This window comes from Triticum dicoccoides, chromosome 7A, assembly GCF_002162155.2.
Source record: "Triticum dicoccoides isolate Atlit2015 ecotype Zavitan chromosome 7A, WEW_v2.0, whole genome shotgun sequence".
In the NCBI taxonomy this organism is placed as follows: domain Eukaryota; kingdom Viridiplantae; phylum Streptophyta; class Magnoliopsida; order Poales; family Poaceae; genus Triticum; species Triticum dicoccoides.
In genome coordinates, this window is record NC_041392.1 from 159,238,238 (window position 1) to 159,255,917 (window position 17,680).

Consider the following 17,680-nt stretch of genomic DNA (forward strand, 5'->3'; position numbering starts at 1 on the left):
ATCAAGAGGTGAAACATAAAGGGATTATTTATCTAAACAATTTAAATGGGGCCGGATATAGCAAACAACAAATCCGGTAAATCCCCATATGCATTAGTAAATTAATGCAAACAACAATTTAAACCATCTTAATGTTGTTAACATGATGCAGATGACATGATCAAGTTTTTATGCAAGTATTACTAAAAGTTGACATGAGCGTGATGAGAGCATTTGTGTCACCGTGGTAGAAAGAAAGGTGTACCACGGCGACGAAACGGAAATGATGCCGCGGCAACATTCCGATGATCCGGTAGCTCACGGGGATACCGGTGCAAAAGGAAGTGGGTGCGAGTGTGTCATGCAAGAAGATGGGGTGATCCCGGTTACCGGGTTCCCACGGGTCGACGACGTGGCAACGAAGAGGAACAACTACCGTTCATGGGCGGATACAACATCCAAACATGCATCTCATACAACTCATGCATTCGTCCACGGGCGTTCGTTCTCAGCGGTTATACCTTCGAAGCGTGTGTTTCGAAGAGGACCGGTTCGTAGAGGAAGTAGCCATTCACGAGCCATTGAGGGAAGTAGTGGTACATGACGACGGTAGTGGTACACATTTTCGTAGATGTTCTGGGTCGTCGGTAGAGGTACTTGTCGCATCGCCGGGCATATTCGTACCCGTTTCAGAGAGGAACTTGGCCTATCCATGTACTTGGCGTTTTGCAATCCCATGTCCAGGGTCGTCATGTAGTCGTTCAGGCGTCGTGGAGGAACTTGACGTTCACGGGTCCCGGTCTTGGCCATGGAGAGGGGCGCAACCCACGCAAGGAGGGGAGGCCGTGGTGGGTGCACTGGGCATGCGTGTGCAAAGGTCGACGGAGCTGGGCCTGTTGGAGGAACGTTGCGAGGGGCACGCCTCGTGGTCCACTAAAAGGAGCAAGGGAGGTCGCTGCGGTCAACGGTACGGCGATCCCTCACTGGACTTGGCGCAGACGCGAACGAGGGCTTGAGGCGGCTGGCTCCGGGATGTAGGGCACGGAGGGAGGTGTTGATCCGGCCGTTTGACGGCGTCCCCGGTGAGAACCGAGTCGAGGCAGGGGTTCGGCGGCCATGAGATGGTCTCCTGTTACAGAGAACAAGAGAGATGAGAGGTGGAGGAGGGAAAGAGAAGGAAAAAGAGGCGCGAGGGAAGAGGTCTTGAAGGTCGCCGGCGTTGAGAGCTCCGATGAGCTGGTCCGGTGGCCTTGCGCGCGGCGGGCGCGGGTGCTCGAGGCGGCAAGGCAACCGGTGCTGGGGGCCCCGGCGAGCTCCGACCTGAACGAAGGGGACAGGCGGCGTGGTCTTCCTGCTAGGCGTGGAGGACGGTAGAAGCGGGGAACGGTGCCATGGCAGGTGGCTGGAGGAGGCGCGGTCGGGGACTAGCGCCGCAGAGGGAGGCGCGCGAGATCGAGAGGGGGAGATGGAGATGGGGAACGAGGGGTACCGGCGAGAGGAGGGGTCCAGCGAGGCAGGCGCTCTGCCTCCTGGCGGCGCGAGGGGAAGACAAGAGAGAGCGTGGTGAGGGGATAGGGTTAGAAGGGAGAGAGTGGGCCTAGGGTAGGATTAGGTGGGCCAAAAAGGCCGGCCCAGAAGAGAAGGGGCTGCGCCTGGATCCTGGCTGGGCTCTTTCTCTCTCTCACACTCTCTTCTCTTAACCAAAAAGAGAGAGAGAAAAAATAAATATAGATAGAAGAAGAAGAAAAAAAATTAAGAGAGGGTTAGGGATGGAATTCGGGCACGGGGACAATTTTTACGGACTCGTAAAGATGTGCACGGTCCACGAAAATTAGGAGAGGCCTGATTGCAAGAATTTAATTCAAAGTCATTTGAATTTAATTCAAATGGTTTGAACAAGGACTAGGAATTAGAGGTGTCCAAAAATGTTCGGATTTTTGGTGGAGCTCCGGAAAATGATGAAAGAAATATAAGGCAAGGTTAGAGAGTCAACACTTGAAGAAGAAAAAGGCCAAGGGATTTAATATGCAAGTGTGTTAAGGTGAATTCCAAATAAATGGAATATTTATAATAGCTCCATAAATATTAGGAGGATAATGTTATAAAGAGAAGTCACTCTTCCCTCGATTTAAATGGATCGAAGATCCACACAAGTTATTTAGTGGGTTTTAAGACGGGTTGCATATTGACATGATGACATGATGCAAGGCACATGATGCAAAGAGGAAAGCAACAAGCAAACAAAACACATGACGAAACCCGGAATCCATGGATGGCATCTGAATCTTCGGTCTTGGGGCGTCACAGCCTAACTCATGAGGTACTACCCCAACTACCCCAACTACCCCAACTGCACATCGAATTCTTTGGTGCAAGTATTGGTGAAGTGGAGCAACACTCCCGTGGAGATGGCAACATGGGAAGACAAGGTGCAACTCAAGCAAAAGTTTCCCAGAGCACCGGCTTGGGGGCAAGCTGTTTCTAACAGGGGAGGGATTGCCAGCAGCAACGGTCAAGGTGAAGAAGCTACAGATGATCAAGCACCAGGAGTGGGCCGGCCCAGAAGACAGCCTCGCCTGCCGGCTCGGCTGGCTGGCCCGGAATGAGCCCATGCGGGCAATGTACTTAAGCTTGTCGATAGCGCGTGAGTGGCTGGCGAACGACTGGCAGGAATAGCTACTTTCCTCTTTCGTGTTGTAACAGTTAAACCTCCTTCTCCCTCCTCTCCATGGATATGTGAATTGTAGCTCGAGCTGTGATAATGGAGGATAGTTGAGGAACTGTGTTTGAGTGCTAACATTGCCTCCCAAACATATTCCTCAAGTCGATGGGCATAAGTGCGCTGCTACCTGCTGCCTACCTGTGATTTAGATTTCATACAGTTGGCAAAAGATTTGACCGCGGTTTGTATGGAGAAGTATACAGGAGCAGGGGCCATTAGAAAACTGAACTGGGCCTCATTTGGTCTTCCAGTATGGTGGATGGATTATGGAGGGGCCACCGTTTGGTATTCCAGTACAGTGGGTGCGTGCCACACAACCTGATAGAAGAAATAAAGATGACTTGGCTTAGGCGATCACATATAATTTTTCCGCAGACTTGCTTAGGTGGATGGTTGCACGTTGATTGACGATGCGGATAGCCTGCATATCAAGGGAAATAGGTTAGTGAAGATGAACTATTTTAGATAATACTAGGGCATGGGCCCGTGCGTTGCAACGGGACAAAAAAAAGATTACTCCCTATGTCCCATAATATAAGAATGAGTCTGAGTAGTATCACACACCCTTTTCCTATTCCTTGCCCTACCTGATCCTTATCGATGGTTGTTGTTGATATGTGAAAATAGAGAAAAGAGAACAAATATTACATAATCGGTTTTAGTGTTATGCTAATTTCCAACATTAGGTCAAGTGGTGTATATAATTGTACTACCCTTATTTTATATATATGTAATTTTTTGTGTGAGTTGCATACTAATTTTTTATGAAAATTGATGCTATTTTCCTCTAACTTGTTATTCAAAAATTCATATATCAAATAAAGTTTTATTATAAATTTTAGCTGCTAGTTTCTTAGAAGATTATTGAAAATAACGATTTCTCATGAATAGATTGAACCTCCGTAAGAAGATAACGTAAGATCGGAGTTGTAACAACCCGAGACCAATTTTGTCCTCATGATAATGTTTATTTTATTTTATTTTACATTTCATCATGATTGAATATTTCACACCAAATTAAAACTATGGACATTTTGGAAAATCATTTGAGCTTTTCTTGTATTTTATTTAATTGCTTTTCCAATTTCCATTCCAACCTTCTCCAAAATCCTTTGCATTTTCAATTACAAGTTTGGCCCCCAAAACTTTTTCCAAAATTCTCCAATTTCGGTGAAACTTTTTTTTGTGGACCTAAGTATAAATCATGCAGACCACAGGAAAAGTTCATATTTTGTCGACCTTCTTCTATTTACTTTTTTCATCTAATTTCTGTAAAGAAAAGATCAACCGGCCAGGCCCGGCCCAATAAGGCCTAAACCTATCCCCGATCGCCAACAACTCCCTCGATCCTATCCTCCCAATCCCAGCGCCGCCACACACGCTCACAAAGAGGAGCGGGAGCCCTGCCCGCTGCCGTTCTGTCCTCCCTACTCTGATCATCTCCGCCCTATGCCTCGCCCCAGGAGTTCCGCGAGCTGCGCCTCCGCTTCCTCCCCCCGGCGACGCCATCTTGAGCGGCCGCTGAAGCCCTTTGCCATTCGTGCCGAACTGCCTACCTTCTCCGGGAATCTCTGTCCCCAGCCTTGCTCCGGGAGCCCCGCGCGCCGGACTACCGGTCATGTCTGCCGCCTCCTTCTCTTTTTCTCTTGACTCGTTCTGTCTTTGTTGATCCAAGAGGCTAGTTGTTGATATTACACGCAATTTGCGTAGGTATATAAATTGGTAGGATTTCACGAAAGCAATCGAGGTGGGATTATTATTGTGAGTACGTGTGAAAATCAGATAAGGTACCTAAACATGCTTGCAGGCCGAAACGTGCGTGCAGGCCCATTGAGAGGATGTGGATGCAGACCAATTGGATGGACAAAAAATTTAGTACCACCTCGCAATTGGACGGACTTTCGACCAAAACTACCGGAGAAAACATCTAATGCGGGACGAAACCAAGAATATCACCTTGCTTTAATCTAGATATAGATATAGATATAGATATAGATATAGATATAGATAGACAGACGTGCCATGCGTGGACCTTGAAGTGAGCACAGCTCGTTTATAAAATGGGCCGACCTGGGCCATGCCGTGCAGACACGTTTAATGGGGGCGGGCCGTGCTGGGTCGTGCCGGCCCATTTCGCCAGGTCTGGATAGAACTCCCTGAATTACACGCAAACTCATTTTTTCTGTGTCTCAATTTCATTTTTATTTTTCCTCCCAGCCTCCCCCTTTTTCCTCCCGTGCGCCTCGTCGTCCTCCTCTCGCTTCTCCTACCTTCTAGAAACCTCCCCTCCCCTCCCCCGAGATCTCCCGGCGCCACACAGCTGCTCCCTCCACCCCCCACCTCGGCCTCTCCTTCCCTCTCCGTGCTTGTGCGACGATGGATGAGTGGGTTCGCCAAGCAGAGGCGTGGGCGGGCCAAGCAGAGCACTGGATCCGCCAGCAACCCCCGGAGCAGATTTACGTCGCGGTCGCCGTGATTATTGTAACGATTCTGGTGCTGGTCGCAGGTGAAATGCCAAACCCCCCTGAGTCCCGCGGTATCGTGCTTGCTGTTAGGAAACCTAGGTAGATGTGGAAGGTAGTGACGGGGAACTGGCTTGAGTACGCTTTCAAATTTGCCTGGAAGCAATTTATGTGTGATAGTTGTCCCTTTTGTTTGACGTATTAACTAGCTGAGGATCTGGAGTGAGTGACCAATTTTGTAGTTAGCTGTAGTTATACTGACACTGGGTTCAAATGTGATTAAGCACAATCGATTCCGTGCCTTGGATCATGCGGAGAATTGTCGTACAGTTGTAATTCATAGTATTCTGTGATGGGCTGGTAATTTTGGAATTGAACTAACTTGAGTGGAAGCAGAGATACTGGAAGCTCCAGTTAAACTTCATGCTTCAGCTGATTATGGTACATGCTTTGCTGTGCATTACAAGTTGTAACAAGGTAGGAGTGATGCCCTGTTGATTCATCCATATTATTTGTGCATGTGCCTTGTAGAATGATAATACTGCCAGATGTTACAGTTAACAAGTTCTCAAATGTCAGGGCATCTGACAATGGCAATGACATTATAATATGCGTGGCACTAAAAAAAAGGAGGGACTAGTGTTTCTTAATCTAGAGATAAGTTATATTCAAAAGTGTGACATTATTACTCCTCATTAATGTCTTAGTGTATATAATGGGTGCACCCAATGATGTAAAATGTCTTGCTGTATTCATTATGCTTGCTTAGGTTTCTGCTTTTGCGATGTATTATTTCATTGGTACTATTTGTGTAGTAATTAACACGCAGTTGCTTTGTATGTTTGATTGTTTAACAGCTTCTTGTCTGAAATCATCGAAACCTAACACCATAGTTCTATCCGGGCTTAGTGGCAGCGGCAAAACTGTTCTTTTCTATCAGGTATCATTCCAATTCTGTATGTGGTCCTCTTTCTTTTGTGCATCCCCTTATCTAGTGATACAACTTTTCAACTCCTCATGGATTAACATGATATCATAAAGTATGACGAGAGTAATGGCCATGCATGCCTTGCCTCACAAACTTGATTGCTGCTGTTTATCTCTGTGTTGTCAAGTTTTAGAAGTTAGGCATAACAGGTGTTACTCTGACAGAGGCCTTAATTTCAAAACTGACATCCGGTGTCTGATTTGCCAATGATTTTTTCGATATAGCATATGACATTTGTGAATTGACATGGATTTCAGTTTTCTGATTTGGTAAAAAAGATGGGGCATGTGTCTATGACTAACACCGAGAATGATGTTATGATATTCTGTTTGCAATTTGCTCTTGTATATGCTTCCTTTGACGCAATTTGTTCAGTAGCTTATGACATGGCCTTTTAGCTGAATTTCCACTCAGGTTGCGTTGGTGCCATACTGTTATCTGTCGTGCATCTCTTGCCTCGCCCCCTTGATTTTACTGTATATATGATTTTATATAGTGCATGCCTGCATGGCAAGATTTTGGAGAACAAAGACTACTTTTCATTTCCTTTTTTAGTTTTAGTTATCTTTCCAGTGGAGGAATTACACAGTTTCTTTGTATTATCTTTTGGTTTTGTGCTAATTTTCCATCTCTCGTTTTTAGCTTCGCGATGGATCATCACATCAGGGAACCGTGACTTCGATGACACATAACAATGCTACATTTGTTCTGCACTCGGAGCTGGAAAGGGTTAGAACTTTTTGGAGATGAACCCCTGCTACACCTTGATATTAATATAACTATGTAGAATCAAGGCTACCGTTTTCTTATAGAAACATATGTTTGCTGACTGCAAGATTTTTACTTACTTTGTTCCCTTCCACTCAACAGAAAGGCAAAGTAAAACCTGTTCATGTTATCGATGTTCCTGGTCATGCAAGGCTGAAATCGAAGCTTGATGAAGTCCTGCCTCAGGCAGCTGGGATTGTTTTTGTCGTGGATGCTCTAGATTTCTTGTCTAGCATGCAAGCTGCTGCGGAGTAATTTTGCTGACCTACTTTCTGTTATTTGGTGTTGTTTGGAAAATTTGATGGTGTCCAATTTCGCAAACTTTGATTGTCAACCCAATCATATGCTGTATTCAAACTAGGAGTGTGACTAGGACCTTATTTCATATTCAAACATGTATAAAAATGTTTGATCTGATGCAGTTCGTACCGCCTGACAGTTTTCTCTTTAACTCTCACGACAGGTACTTGTATGACATTTTGACGAAGGCAACTGTAGTGAAGAAAAGGATTCCTGTTCTGATATTCTGCAACAAGACAGATAAAGTTACAGCTCACTCAAAGGAGTTCATCAAGAAGCAGTTGGAGAAAGAAGTGTATGTTTCATTTTTCATATTCAACATTCTTGCATGGTTGGAACTTAGAATGCATCATCTTGGGTTGGCGTGTTTAATAATTCTGTGAATTTATAGGTATTGGCTAGATTAGTACTGTAACTTGAATGTATTTGTTTGTTTTTGTGTATATTATGCTGCAAAAAATGTTTACATACATGTATATTCTATCCATATTTCCGTGATCCTGGTACAGTTGAGGTCGCTCTGTAAATTCTGTGAATTATATGTATTGGCTAGATTAATAGTGCAGCTTGAATGAACTCGTTTGTTTTTTGTGTATATTATGCTGCCAAAAAAAATGCTTACATACATGTATATTCTACTGATATTTCCCTGATCCTGGAACATTGGAGGTCACTCTGTAACCACTCGTATATCTTGAAACACCTGAGGGAGCATAACAGAACCATTTGCATTGACTGACTGACACAAACTTGTGCTATTTTTTTTTTTGTAGAAACAAGCTCCGGGAATCAAGGAACGCCATATCATCCGCTGACATCAGTGATGAAGTCCAACTTGGGTTACCTGGAGAGGCATTCAACTTCAGCCAGTGCCAGAACAAGGTGATAGTTGATGAAGGTGCTGGTCTGACTGGTGATGTTTCAGCAGTTGAGCAGTTCATCCGCGAGTATGTGAAGCCGTAGAGTCATCTTTCACCCCATCGTCATAGTAGTGACTAATGTTTCTGCAGAAGTGTAATCTGAGCTGTGACTAATTTTGGCCTGACGAAAGAAGGAAAAGTGGGAAACCATCAGCATGATCCCTTCCCATTAAATCTACTGTTGTCCTGACTTGACTTTGTGAGACATAGCAAATTGCATTGGTAGCTTCCTGACGAACGTTTGAGGATTCAGAACCTGATCTGTTATAGAAATATTGTTGAACATTAGTTGTTATGTACTACTCCCTCCGTCCCACAATATAAGACGGATTTGCAAGTTGTTTTAGCTTGCAAAAAACATCTTACACTGTGGGCGGAGGGAGTAGGTTTTATTTCATTCTTGTCCCTAGTCACATCCTTTTTTGGGCAGGATAGTAGAACAGCTCGATGGTGTTCTTTGTGTGCCTCCCAGTCATCGTAATTAAAGAACAAATAGGTGCGAATCAATCAATGTATATTTCCTTGAGCCATGACTTGCGAGTCATCTACTGGCTAATTTGGAGCAGCTGCAATGCTATGAATTCAGAATTGTATGGTGTGGCTTCGTGCTTAACATTTATATGGACATGCCTGTGGAAAGTTTTGCTCTTGAACTACTGTTCCAATCAGATTAGCTGGAAGTTTTTGTGAATTTTGGTTTAATATATACTTAAATTTGCAAATAATTTATACTTATACGCCGGAGATACGACGATTTTTTGGGGACGCTCAAGGACTTTTGCGGTTCGGGTGTTGTCTTTGGTGGTGGTTTTTTTAGCATTAGTACAGGCACAAGCGCTCATATACACGCGCATACACTCATCCCTATGAACGCATACACGCACACCCTACCCCTATGAGCACCTCCGAGAGACTGAGCCGACATATCACTGTCCACCTAACCATCTCAACCACAGGTTGGTTCGTGTCTTTGATGGTGGTTAGAGTGTTGTTGTTGCTGCGAGTATTTCATCATTACAATAGGGTCTTTGTTTATATTATTTTTTTGTTCTTGGCTGTGTACATCGTCTTTCGGTATCTTGATGGTGCAGAGGCTGGATGTAATTGGTATCTTTGTGATATTAATATATTCCACTTTAAAAAAAGAGGTAAATACACCCGAAGTCATAGAACTTGCACACGATGGTCAGTTTGGTGCACAAACTTATAAAATACATGTTTCCGGTCATCAAACTTGTACAAGCGTTCATATACGATCACATTTCATATACACGGACGTATTCATAGGCTATGTGGCATTCCAGTGTGGCCAAGGCCCATTGTCATTTGCTGTAGCATGTAGATTTGCAGAGAAGCCTTTGGCTTTTTTTATTTTCGTATTAAGCCTCTAAAAATAAAATGAAAAAACAAGCGATGTGGGGTCTTGAAGCTGCAACGTGTCCTAGTAGTCACACGGACAACCACCAAACTACTGATCATTCATGTCTATGTAGCATGACTAATTTCTGTATCATATAAACATTGACTGAAAATAATTTTTACAAGAAATGTAACACGAAAAAAATGAGCACCGTGGCTCGACCATGTGACCTTGTACTCAAGGTTAACTAACATTACCACCGACAACACAACACGTCCAGATGTAAGAAAACAATTTATATTCTTGTGTCTGTGACATTCAAAAAATATTTATGTGTTACAAAAAAGGTACGCAGCATTTTAAAAGTTTCAAAAACTTGTATTTGGAAAAATGTTAATCAACACAACACGTCCATATTAACATTTTTTCAAATACAAGTTTTGAAACTTATGTGTATTGAAACATATACTCCATGTGATACATATATGTTTTGATGTTTTAAATACTCCAGTATACATCTATGTTTTGATACACATATATTTTAAATACTCCAGTATACATCTATGTTTGGAGTATTTAAAAAATATATGCTTAATACTTTTTAAGTGTATGATTGGCATTTTTTTCAAATACAAGTTTTGAAAAGTTTTGAAACTTTTTTCAACTATGTTTTTAACATTTTCGGATGGCGCGAAACATTTTAAAGCTACACAAACTGTTTTATACATCGTATAGGCATTTAAAAATTGTCATGACCAGTTTTTTTGGAATGCATGAACATTTTTAAAATGCAACGTATCATTTTTAATTACGCAAATGTGGTTTACAATGTTTACTTTTTTTAAATGTCACACACCTTTTTTTGTAACACATAAACATTTATTAAATATCACAAACACAATAATATAATTTTTTTTCTTACATAGAACAAGAAGGAATAACAACATGAAAAATATTTGTCCCATTTGATATGTTGTGTTGTCGAAGCCCGGTGGTAATCTTAGTTAACGTTGACCATGAGGTCACATAGTCGAGCCATGGTGCTCCCTTTTTTGGGGTTACATTTCTTGCAAAATTGATTTTTCGGCCGTGTTTATATGATATAAAAACTATTCGTGATATCTAGACATGAATGGTCATTGGTTTGGCGGTTGTTAACCCAAGCCTAGTAGGGACACGTTCCTAGTTTGTAACCGAACCATCCCTTATTTTTCCATTTTATTTTAGGGGCTTTATACGTAAATAAAAAAATATTTTATTTTAGGGGCTTAATAATTTAAAAAATAGGTGCATAATACATAAATATAGAAAAAGCCTACAGATCTATCATGCGTGGTGGGCTTACAGTGGGCCCTGGCCATGCTGGTATGCCACATAGGCCATAGATACATCTGCATACATGGAATGCGACCGTATATGAACGTTTGTGCAAGTTTGATGACCAGAAACACGTATTTTATAACTTTGTGCACCAAACTGACCGTCACGTGCAAGTTCTATGACTCCTGGTGTATTTACCTCTTAAAAAAATCCCAAAGTCGAGTTATTCCAAAAAAAATTCAAGTTCACGTGAAGACTTACATTTAAGACCAGAGAATAATAAAAAAATGCATAAAAAGGACAGAAAGGAAAAGGCCCACCACATTCGACTTGCTCTCCAAGCGAAGCAGCCCCGGGGATCCGCGGTCAGCGTTGAAAAGGGGACGGTGAGAAAAAAAAACAGAAGAGAAAGTGTTCAGCAACCTGAAGCAGAGGGGAAGGAACAAGAAAGGGAAACCCAGACCTGTGCAGAACCGCCACCTCGCCGCGAGGGAGTAAAGGAAGAAAAAAAAAATGCTCGCCCGCACCCTCGTCGCCCGCCTCCGCCCCCGCCTCGCCCCGTCGCTCGCCGGCCTCGGCGGCCGCGCGTCGGCGGGCGCCGCCGCCGCCGCCACCGACATCGTCGTCGACGAGGACGCGCCGCGGCCCCTCGGGCCGCCCGTGCCGGCCGGGGTCGGGGCCGCCGCCGTCGCGGCCACCGTGCCCACCGTCCTGCAGCCGCGCGTGCTCATCTACGACGGCGTCTGCCACCTCTGCCACCGCGGTGAGCGCACGCGGCCCAGACCTAGGACACACGCTCCTCGATTCCTCATTCCTGGGCACCATTTGGGCTCGAACCGTGGCCTGATTTGGGCCGAGCGATTCGCGTTCGACGGTACTGCTTTGCTGCGCCTGGGAATCGCTTGTGATGTTGAACTGTTCGCGGTTTTTGCAATGCAGGGGTGAAGTGGGTGTTCAGGACGGACAAGCACGCCAAGATCAGGTTCTGCTGCCTGCAGTCCAAGGCCGCGGAGCCGTACCTGAGGCTGGTGGGCATGGACCGGGAGGACGTGCTCCGCCGCGTTCTCTTCATCGAGGGCCCTGAGGCCTACTACGAGGGCTCCACTGGTTAGTATCCTCCTCCTTCAGATTCAGAGCAGGCTTTTCTTGGTAAGTGTGTCCTGTCAAGATTTTTCTGACAGGTTACTAGCAATGTGATGCTGAGGTGTTTTCATTTTTCGGTGCTGAGAATAGTAGCAGGTAGCTTCACCTGAGATGGAATTCTTGCTTTAAGGGTGAATTCCTGTCATTTTCTGCAGAATGCTAACACGAGTGCCACTTGAATCCTTAGAGTTGGTTTCTATTTCAGTTATCTACTAGTAGAGTATGAAATATGGTAGTATTTGTCATATCTAATGAATTAGGAGCCAATTACCTTGCCCTTGTTGTTTCTTATGAGTCAGGGCACTTGCAGAATTAATCTTTCGATAGGCTTGTGAAGGATAGGGAAGCACCTTACCTATCATTGAACCCATCTATACTTCAGCTTGTTTTGCTGAACTTATTTATGCTATTGTTTGGCCCATCCCTTGGTCAACCAAACGTTATTGCAGTGTTAAACTGTTGTTGCAATTGTGTAAAATTTGAGATATGTAAATACTTAATTAATTTATTTTGTAGTTTAATCAGTCCTTGAGGCATCGGAAATCTGAAAGTATACAAATAGTTTCAGATTTCCATATGCTTGTTGCAAATTATAAACAAGAGCTATGTGGGATATTACTGCACTGAACTGAAAAACATACTCAGTTCAGCAAAAACAATTCGAGTACAATTATTCCATGGCAGTTGATCTCTTGGTTGTCATGGCACTGAACATTCTTAACATTTTTGGCTTGCAGCTGCGCTGAAAGTTGCATCATACCTGCCTCTTCCCTACTCGGCGCTGAGCTCCTTGCTGATCATCCCCGTCCCACTGCGTGACGCAGCCTACGATTACATTGCAAGGAATCGGTACGACTGGTTCGGCAAAGATGACAAGTGCCTGGTGATCAAGGACCGGGAGCTTCTCGAGCGTTTCATCGACAGGGAGGAAATGCTCGGTGGCGGTCCCAGCAACAGTTCTTATTGATCACAGCTGTTGCTGCCGCTGTTTGCTTCTCGGTAGGTGTAGGTAGAGGAGATGTAAGTAATCTTCACAATTATGTAGGTGATTGTGGTTAGTTTGACTTGAAGCCTGGAACTTGAGCTCCGTTTTCAGTAAGTAGCTAAAAGTGCTGGCTGGAATGCAGCATATATCGCAACATCGGTCAGATGTTCCCACTTTGCGTGCTAACTTTTAGATCCGGTTAACTTCCAAGGAAGGGGATAGTTTTTGGATCTGGATTATCTTACAGTGCAACAGGCTTTCAAATGCCCTGGGCTTGTCAACATTCTCACGATGTGCTTGTGACATTTTGCCTGCAACTTTACTCTGTATTAAGTACTTTGAAATGCATTTCTTTCTTGTTAAATTCCAGAAAAGCACCATCTTATATGGCCATGTAGTTGCAGAAAACCATGTCTCACAAAGAGAAATCACAAGTGTCCATTGTGAAGGCAAAGCGGTTGTGTATAACAAAATAGTTACAGACTTGTCCCTAGATTCATGTGCCACGACGAACATTCCAGCTACTGATCTACAATACAACACAGAACAACAAAATATATACGATCCCGCAAATCTACGTTTGCTGCACACAGGTTTGGAAACAGCTACCAGTGGGCCTGTGGTACAAAGGAGAACAAAACTACACAGGTCTGGGAAAGCTACATTCTTCTTCAGAGCTATAGATTTCGTTCATGAGGCTCCAAGTACGGGAACCCGAGTGTGTCGAACACATCCTTCTCCTCGTGGCAGTTAACTATAGCTTCTGATCTCCCCGCCTGTGAAATTCACGATAAACGATGAAATGCCGACAGAGAAATGAAGGAAGACAGAATTGTAATGACCGACGAACAAGTGTGTGTGCTTACGCGCTTTCCACCACTGCTCTGTGTAGCAAGATACAAACCAGTGTCATCAAGCACGTAGCCCTTGGATTCTGCTAGTATTCTCAATCTGCACGTTGTAATTGTACAAGTTATTCCAAAAGAATAAAGTCGGATTTTCATAACCATGGCATGACGTATGCATAGAGCTCGAATTTATACCGTCGATTTAGAACATCATTTCCAGTCCAGGCTAGCAGCCCAGATGCATACCTGTTCCTTGGGTATACCTGCCAACACCAAAAGGCAGACAGCGATACAAAATGAATTATGGTTTTCAGTTCCAAAAGAAACAAATCGTGCTAACTGAAGAATAAAAACGTCAATATAACTGAATGTATCCCTACTGGAATAGTGGAAGCGCTCCATACCTTGAGATCAATGCGATGCCGCAGCTCACGTCCAGGATATGTGCAAAGACCGAAATATGTGTCAACCCCGCTGTCAGTTCCCTGCATTTCAGACCTTCTTAACACACTTCTTCAGGAAGTTTAGAAAAGACCTTATCAGATACTATAACTTTTTACTTTTTTATCACCACATTGTTTTTTCGGATTATTACTTATATGCTATCTCTTCCATATAATATATCTTCCCAAATTCTGTGGAACTGGTGGCTACATACCTCAATACTGTTTATGCTGAAGATAAGATCCTCCCTTAAAAAATTAATGTCCTTCAGCCTCTGAACAAACTTCGGCAGGAAACCTACATGACTGCAAAGAATTGTAGAGTCGAATCACAACTTCTTGTACTACCAAACTGTAATTGCATAAATACGAATTGCCATCCTTATAGCGGAGAATATGTCATCAATCTAAACTTGCAAGTTACAAGAATGAGATAACAATGTTGTATAACTAAACTGCTCCTCAGACTGATTGTGAGGTTCTGTCTTATCCTCTTTTTTTATTTTCCTAGCTAGTGTTGAATTCAATAGAATATTATAGCTTACACTGAGTAGACCATAGTAGCATACATTCTCCCGATATGTAAATATAAAATCATTAGACAAGGTCTGTCCGGTTCTAAACCTGGTTGCACATGCTTTGAAGTATACCTTTTACCATCATCATGAGTAATTACAATATCCATGTCGCCGCAAGATGATTTTCCACGTCTGTATGATCCTCCGCATACAATTATCACCTTCAAATAATAATCACACATGACGAATTTAGAAATAACCATAGGAAATTGATTGGCCTTAACAGCTTATGTGTGTTCTGCACAAATAGTTCCTCAAAATGGTCTCTGTAACTCACTCCAGGCAAGATATCCTTCCCAACATCTTGCAAAAGCTTCTCCATCTCACTGACCTAGAGAAGAAAAGAATGTAATGTGAGCTGTGTTGCATGGCTGAGTCAAAAATCTATTAACTAATGGAAAACAAGTCCACGAATTACATACCTCATGCCGAGGGATTCTTTGTCTGATATCATCAAAGAATTTTAAGCCAGTCCTTTGAGCATATGTAAGTGAGTCATCTTTCCGAAGGTCATCAAGAGTACGGTGTCCTTTATCATATAACTTAAGAGCAGTTGCAGGACCAACACCCCAAACTTCACCGAATAGGCTGACAGTCCGTACCTTCAAAATTATGCAAATCTATTATCAGGACATGCAATTGAATAATGCTTAAGAATGTAGTCCTAGCTCATAATTAGGTTACCTTTTCATCATTCTCAAAGTGTTCCAGTTTGGAAAGCTTCCCTGTTGTCACTATTTCATTAATCTGTGAATCAAATGATGAATGCAAAATCAATCTTTTCTTGGAACTTCTATGTTCAAATTCCATTTGGCCCATACTACAACTGTTCAGCATCATCTGGCACCTTTAGGTTTTATGCTATCAGCGAAAAATGGCAACAGTTCTTTCCAGTAAAAAAGACAAAGAAATTAAGCCCATCATATTATTATGAAACAGGAAGGAGTATTAGTTTCTTTTACATTGGAGTCCAAAATACACTTGACGGCTTGTTAAAATGTTGAAAGAGTTGCGCACTACACTAGCAATCACCAACAAACAGCAAGAAAAATGATAGAATGAGACATACATACATGGTCTTTCAAAGATTTCCCAATGGTGGGGAGGTTTTTAACTTGGTCGCCACTTTCTATTTTGAATGGCAGTTTCTCAATTACGGGAATGGCCTTGTAATAGCTAAATGATCTCCGGTCATCTCCCATGGCTTCAAGAGAAACATAAAATTTCACAACAATCAACAAAATGATGAGAACATTACTTTGTACAATGTGTCAATGTCCTTTACCTCTATATATGTTGATAAGTTTTCCGAAAATCTCAGTGATGTTCCTGTTGAGGTCTGGTGGAGCATATGTTGTGGGTTCCCCAGAAGAAGCTTCCTGGTTGTATGACTAATGAATTAGCATGCAAAGCAGAAAACCCCATCTATGCCAAAATGAGATAAAGCCCAGAACTGAGAAGTGAAGACTTTCAAGTTTGCACACTCCATGGATGAAAACTTGATTAGATATAAAGTTGCTTGCCAATGGGCAACAGGGTTGAATTCCAATTATTCAACAGACATAAGTACAATCTATAGCTCAAAGTTCATTAGAAATAATATTCTTCTTTTTTGATGGCTCACCGTGTATAAACTTTGACAAACTATAGAAGAATATGTGTGTCAAAATAAGCTAATTTAAGCTTTAGAGAAAAGATGGTTCAGGCACATTGGTTTATCAGGTCATGCTTATACCTCAATATCAAGAGACCCTACGGTGTCCTTGGTATCCCCAGAGCTAGTCTGGCTATGTGCAAGCTGGCCAGGCCCCTTTTGGACACCAGAACCATCATGCACATGTGTACTGGCGTCTTGATGCTCTCCGGTAGCTAGCTCTTTCTTCACACCCTGTCCACCAGTTCCTTTGTGATTCTCAGGATCCTCGGATGACATTTTGCTCCTCTTCGCGGGATTGGACGCGCCTGTACCTCCGGCACCAGCTGCCTTTTTGGGTTTAAATTCCTCTTCGTAGTTGATGGTGAACTTGTGCTCGGGCAGCCTCTCGCCAGACTTGAGGCATTCCTCCAGCCAATCGAAGGACACAACACTCTGCGATGAAAATCCAATGCTCGGGTGAATACAGGCACTCGCTGCAGCCTCTCAGAAGGCTTCCCATACTAGCAGGGATATTTGACACCCACATTACTTTGGCAAGTGCCCCAAAGGACTAATAGCAAAACTTTCACAGCTCAATGCAGATGCACGATTGCGCATAGGAGAGAGTGGAGAGACTAGGGTTATACGGAGCCGAAGGGGGCCGGAGAGAGCGGCTAGTATTACCCCCTGGAAACGGTGGAGCCAGTCGGCGGTGAGCTCCCGGAGCAGCGCCTTGGCGTCGGCGGCGAGCACGTGGTTGATCCTGGCGCCCTTGGCGTCGGCGTCCTTCTTCTCGAGCCGGCCCCCCATCTGCACCAGCTTCTGCTTCCACACCTGCGAGGGCCGCCGCCGCAATCCAAAAAAACCTAAGCAAGAATGGAAGGCGAATCGGAGGGGCGGCGGAAGGGGGGGAGAAGCGGCGACCTCGAGGCGGCGGGACTGCACGCCGTGGGGCACGAAGAAGGCGGAGACGCCGCGGAATATCCCCTCGGCGTCCCTCGGCGGCTCCGCCGGCTTCCGCTTCGGCGCCATCGGAGCTCTCCTCGCTCCCTCCCTCCCTCCGTCCGTCGCCGCTGGGGTTTTGAGGTTTTAGGTTGTTCTAGCACTTTTTCCTTATGGAAGGTTGTTCTGAATATCTATCTGGCCACAGCACATCTGCATGAGGGCATACATTGCTGCTGAGCTTCGAGTCTTCGACCACAGGACAGAGCAAACACTCAAATATCTA

General features: G+C 43.9%; 3 protein-coding genes across 4 annotated transcripts; 2 read left to right on the plus strand and 1 right to left on the minus strand.

Annotated features, from left to right (window-relative positions):
• The first annotated feature begins 4,909 nt into the window (after nt 1–4,909).
• On the plus strand, nt 4,910–8,441 carry LOC119329525 (signal recognition particle receptor subunit beta-like). Its single transcript, XM_037602589.1, has 6 exons — nt 4,910–5,207; nt 6,021–6,103; nt 6,794–6,880; nt 7,022–7,170; nt 7,383–7,514; nt 7,993–8,441. Exons 1-6 carry the CDS (start codon nt 5,078–5,080, stop codon nt 8,180–8,182), a joined length of 771 nt encoding a protein of 256 aa, XP_037458486.1. The 5' UTR covers nt 4,910–5,077; the 3' UTR covers nt 8,183–8,441.
• Nucleotides 8,442–11,317: 2,876 nt separating this feature from the next.
• On the plus strand, nt 11,318–13,264 carry LOC119330709 (uncharacterized protein YuxK-like). Its single transcript, XM_037603830.1, has 3 exons — nt 11,318–11,582; nt 11,759–11,926; nt 12,700–13,264. The coding sequence occupies exons 1-3, from the start codon at nt 11,333–11,335 to the stop codon at nt 12,927–12,929; spliced, it is 648 nt and encodes a 215-aa protein (XP_037459727.1). The 5' UTR covers nt 11,318–11,332; the 3' UTR covers nt 12,930–13,264.
• A 103-nt stretch (nt 13,265–13,367) lies between these two features.
• LOC119327557 (DNA polymerase lambda-like) lies at nt 13,368–17,616 on the minus strand. 2 transcript variants are annotated; one of them, XM_037600650.1, is made up of 14 exons: nt 17,377–17,616; nt 17,137–17,286; nt 16,552–16,905; nt 16,102–16,195; nt 15,890–16,020; nt 15,501–15,563; nt 15,239–15,418; nt 15,094–15,147; nt 14,889–14,977; nt 14,454–14,544; nt 14,200–14,280; nt 13,991–14,058; nt 13,814–13,898; nt 13,368–13,723 (listed from the first exon to the last, which is right to left on the minus strand). In XM_037600650.1, exons 1-14 carry the CDS (start codon nt 17,482–17,484, stop codon nt 13,625–13,627), a joined length of 1,647 nt encoding a protein of 548 aa, XP_037456547.1. In that variant the 5' UTR covers nt 17,485–17,616; the 3' UTR covers nt 13,368–13,624. The 2 variants fall into 2 exon arrangements, with proteins under 2 accessions (XP_037456547.1, XP_037456548.1); XM_037600651.1 differs by having other exon boundaries at nt 15,501–15,541; nt 15,886–16,020.
• Between the last annotated feature and the right edge of the window lie 64 nt (nt 17,617–17,680).

Bases quoted from the DNA above. Each gene is read 5' to 3' on its own strand.
- LOC119329525 (XM_037602589.1), top strand. From the start codon at position 5,078: ATGGATGAGTGGGTTCGCCAAGCAGAGGCGTGGGCGGGCCAAGCAGAG. The intron at 6,104-6,793 runs GTATCATTCCAA...TCTCGTTTTTAG, and splicing joins AAACTGTTCTTTTCTATCAG to CTTCGCGATGGATCATCACA. The intron at 7,515-7,992 runs GTATGTTTCATT...TTTTTTTTGTAG, and splicing joins AAGCAGTTGGAGAAAGAAGT to AAACAAGCTCCGGGAATCAA.
- LOC119330709 (XM_037603830.1), top strand. From the start codon at position 11,333: ATGCTCGCCCGCACCCTCGTCGCCCGCCTCCGCCCCCGCCTCGCCCCG. The intron at 11,583-11,758 runs GTGAGCGCACGC...TTTGCAATGCAG, and splicing joins CTGCCACCTCTGCCACCGCG to GGGTGAAGTGGGTGTTCAGG. The intron at 11,927-12,699 runs GTTAGTATCCTC...TTTGGCTTGCAG, and splicing joins CTACTACGAGGGCTCCACTG to CTGCGCTGAAAGTTGCATCA.
- LOC119327557 (XM_037600650.1), bottom strand. From the start codon at position 17,484: ATGGCGCCGAAGCGGAAGCCGGCGGAGCCGCCGAGGGACGCCGAGGGG. The intron at 15,148-15,238 runs GTATGTAATTCG...TTTCTTCTCTAG, and splicing joins AAAGAATCCCTCGGCATGAG to GTCAGTGAGATGGAGAAGCT. The intron at 13,899-13,990 runs GTATAAATTCGA...TACAACGTGCAG, and splicing joins AATGATGTTCTAAATCGACG to ATTGAGAATACTAGCAGAAT.